The sequence below is a fragment of the Herpailurus yagouaroundi genome, unplaced genomic scaffold (assembly GCF_014898765.1).
Source record: "Herpailurus yagouaroundi ecotype Mexico unplaced genomic scaffold, PumYag 67793, whole genome shotgun sequence".
NCBI classification, from domain to species: Eukaryota; Metazoa; Chordata; class Mammalia; order Carnivora; family Felidae; genus Herpailurus; species Herpailurus yagouaroundi.
In genome coordinates, this window is record NW_024420586.1 from 26,274,467 (window position 1) to 26,276,144 (window position 1,678).

At 44.5% G+C, this 1,678-nt stretch overlaps 1 protein-coding gene across 2 annotated transcripts in view; it reads left to right on the plus strand.

Moving 5' to 3' along the window:
* CCNB3 (cyclin B3) overlaps positions 1 to 609 on the plus strand; it is a 73,491-nt gene extending 72,882 nt beyond the window's left edge. For both annotated transcript variants that reach the window (XM_040468763.1, XM_040468765.1), the window contains 2 exons: positions 34 to 164; positions 379 to 609. In XM_040468763.1, the coding sequence (XP_040324697.1) occupies positions 34 to 164; positions 379 to 451 (204 nt within the window). In that variant the 3' untranslated portion in view covers positions 452 to 609. The remainder of the gene's footprint in view (positions 1 to 33; positions 165 to 378) is intronic.
* Positions 610 to 1,678: the final 1,069 nt, after the last annotated feature.

Sequence of the window (1,678 nt, forward strand, 5' to 3'; positions counted from 1 at the left end):
GGTAAAAGTCACTGTTCATGTTGCTTCTTCCAGGCTCCTGCCCTGGAGTATTGCAGTGGCTACAAGACCTCTGATCTTCACCCCTTGGTCAAGCAGCTAAACATCCTGCTGACTTTGCATCCTTGCAGTAGGCTCAGGACTGTGCATTCCAAGTATTCTCACCGGTAAGTACCAAGCTCCAGTGAGGATGAGTTTGTGCTTAGCCATTGGGAGGCAGGCTAGCTTCACTTAAGGAAAAAGATTTAGTACTGTTCACTTTACTTTCTGCTTTAGGGTTAAAGCAAGATAGGGAACCAAGAGCCCTATGTCCCACTTAGCCCGTGGACCCTGTTTGCTTTGGCCCATTTTACACTGAGCAGGCCCCTCTTCCTTTTGCAGGGTCTTCTTTGAAGTCACCAAAATCCCCCCCCTGGACACATTGAACCTGGAGGATATCTTGAACTACTGCTAATTCTGAGGCTGAGGATCTGGCACTCTGGCAGCAGCCAGGGCCAGGCAGGCATTTAAGTAAGCTGTTATTTATTCTGTCTTGGAATTTGTCTTTTAATCACTTTTCTTTCTTTTTACTCTTTTGTTTATCTTTTCCCAAATTGGTAATGTTGTAAATAGTTGTTTTTTTTTAATGAAGGAAAAGAAATTATTGTTGTATTTGATTAGAAATTTAATAAAAAAATTAATGTTTATCGTTAAAATGGCTCACCTCCTCTCTTACTGCTCAGGAGCTCCATGCATAGTCCAGGGATGTGTTTTCCCTGTGCCTAAAGGATCTAGCTTATCCAATTTCCTTCTCTGTTTGCAGACTTGCTCTTTATGGGAAGAAGAATTGAACCTAGGGTATGAATTGAAGGATGAGTCTGTGGAAGGAGGATCCTAGGGGGGTTAGCACCCAGTCCAAGGAGAGAGAGCCCTACTGGACACACAGGTCTCAGTGTTCAGATCTGGGGAAGCTGGGAGTGTGGGCCAGTACTCTTTGGTCCCCATCTCAAGTTGCTTGCTTTGTTTCTTCCTAGATGATGAAAAGGTGGGGAACAGACTTTTAACCCAAATATAACCCTACTTTCATAGTTAAGCAGCTTTCTCGAGTCTAAATTTGAAAAGCTGCTTGGAGTGGCACACCAGAACCTCTTTTGGACCTTATGTTCTGTCAAGAGGGAAAATTTCCACCTGTTCAATCAGTGAGATGTCCTATGAATGCAAGCATCAACCGTTTGTACAACGTTAATTTATAAAGCCTTAAGGAGGTTCTCCTCTCTCTGCCTATCCATCCTACCTTTGGGGTGATGTGTATTAGTACAGCCATCTTAGTTGTTAGCAGAGGAGTTGAATCTACTTCATGCCAGATGACAAAGAGCCACTGCCTTAATCCTGCCTCTGAGACCTCTGGGACCTCCCCACAATCTGGTGACTGCAGTTAAGTAATGTCTGTCACAGTGGAAGACCTCTAGGACCCTATTCTAGTACTATGACTGGAATTTGCCAGTCTTGGTCTGTGCTCATTTGTTACCACTTGTCAGATGTTTGAATATCAGTCCTGAGGGTAGGAATCTGGTAGAGGGGACAATCCATGGAGAAATTTGGGGGAAAATACCACACCAATTCTAGCCCCAGATGCCCCATGCTATTCTGGTCACATCACCTTTTATGGTTGGGGACAGGAGGGAGGGCATTCGGAACCCTT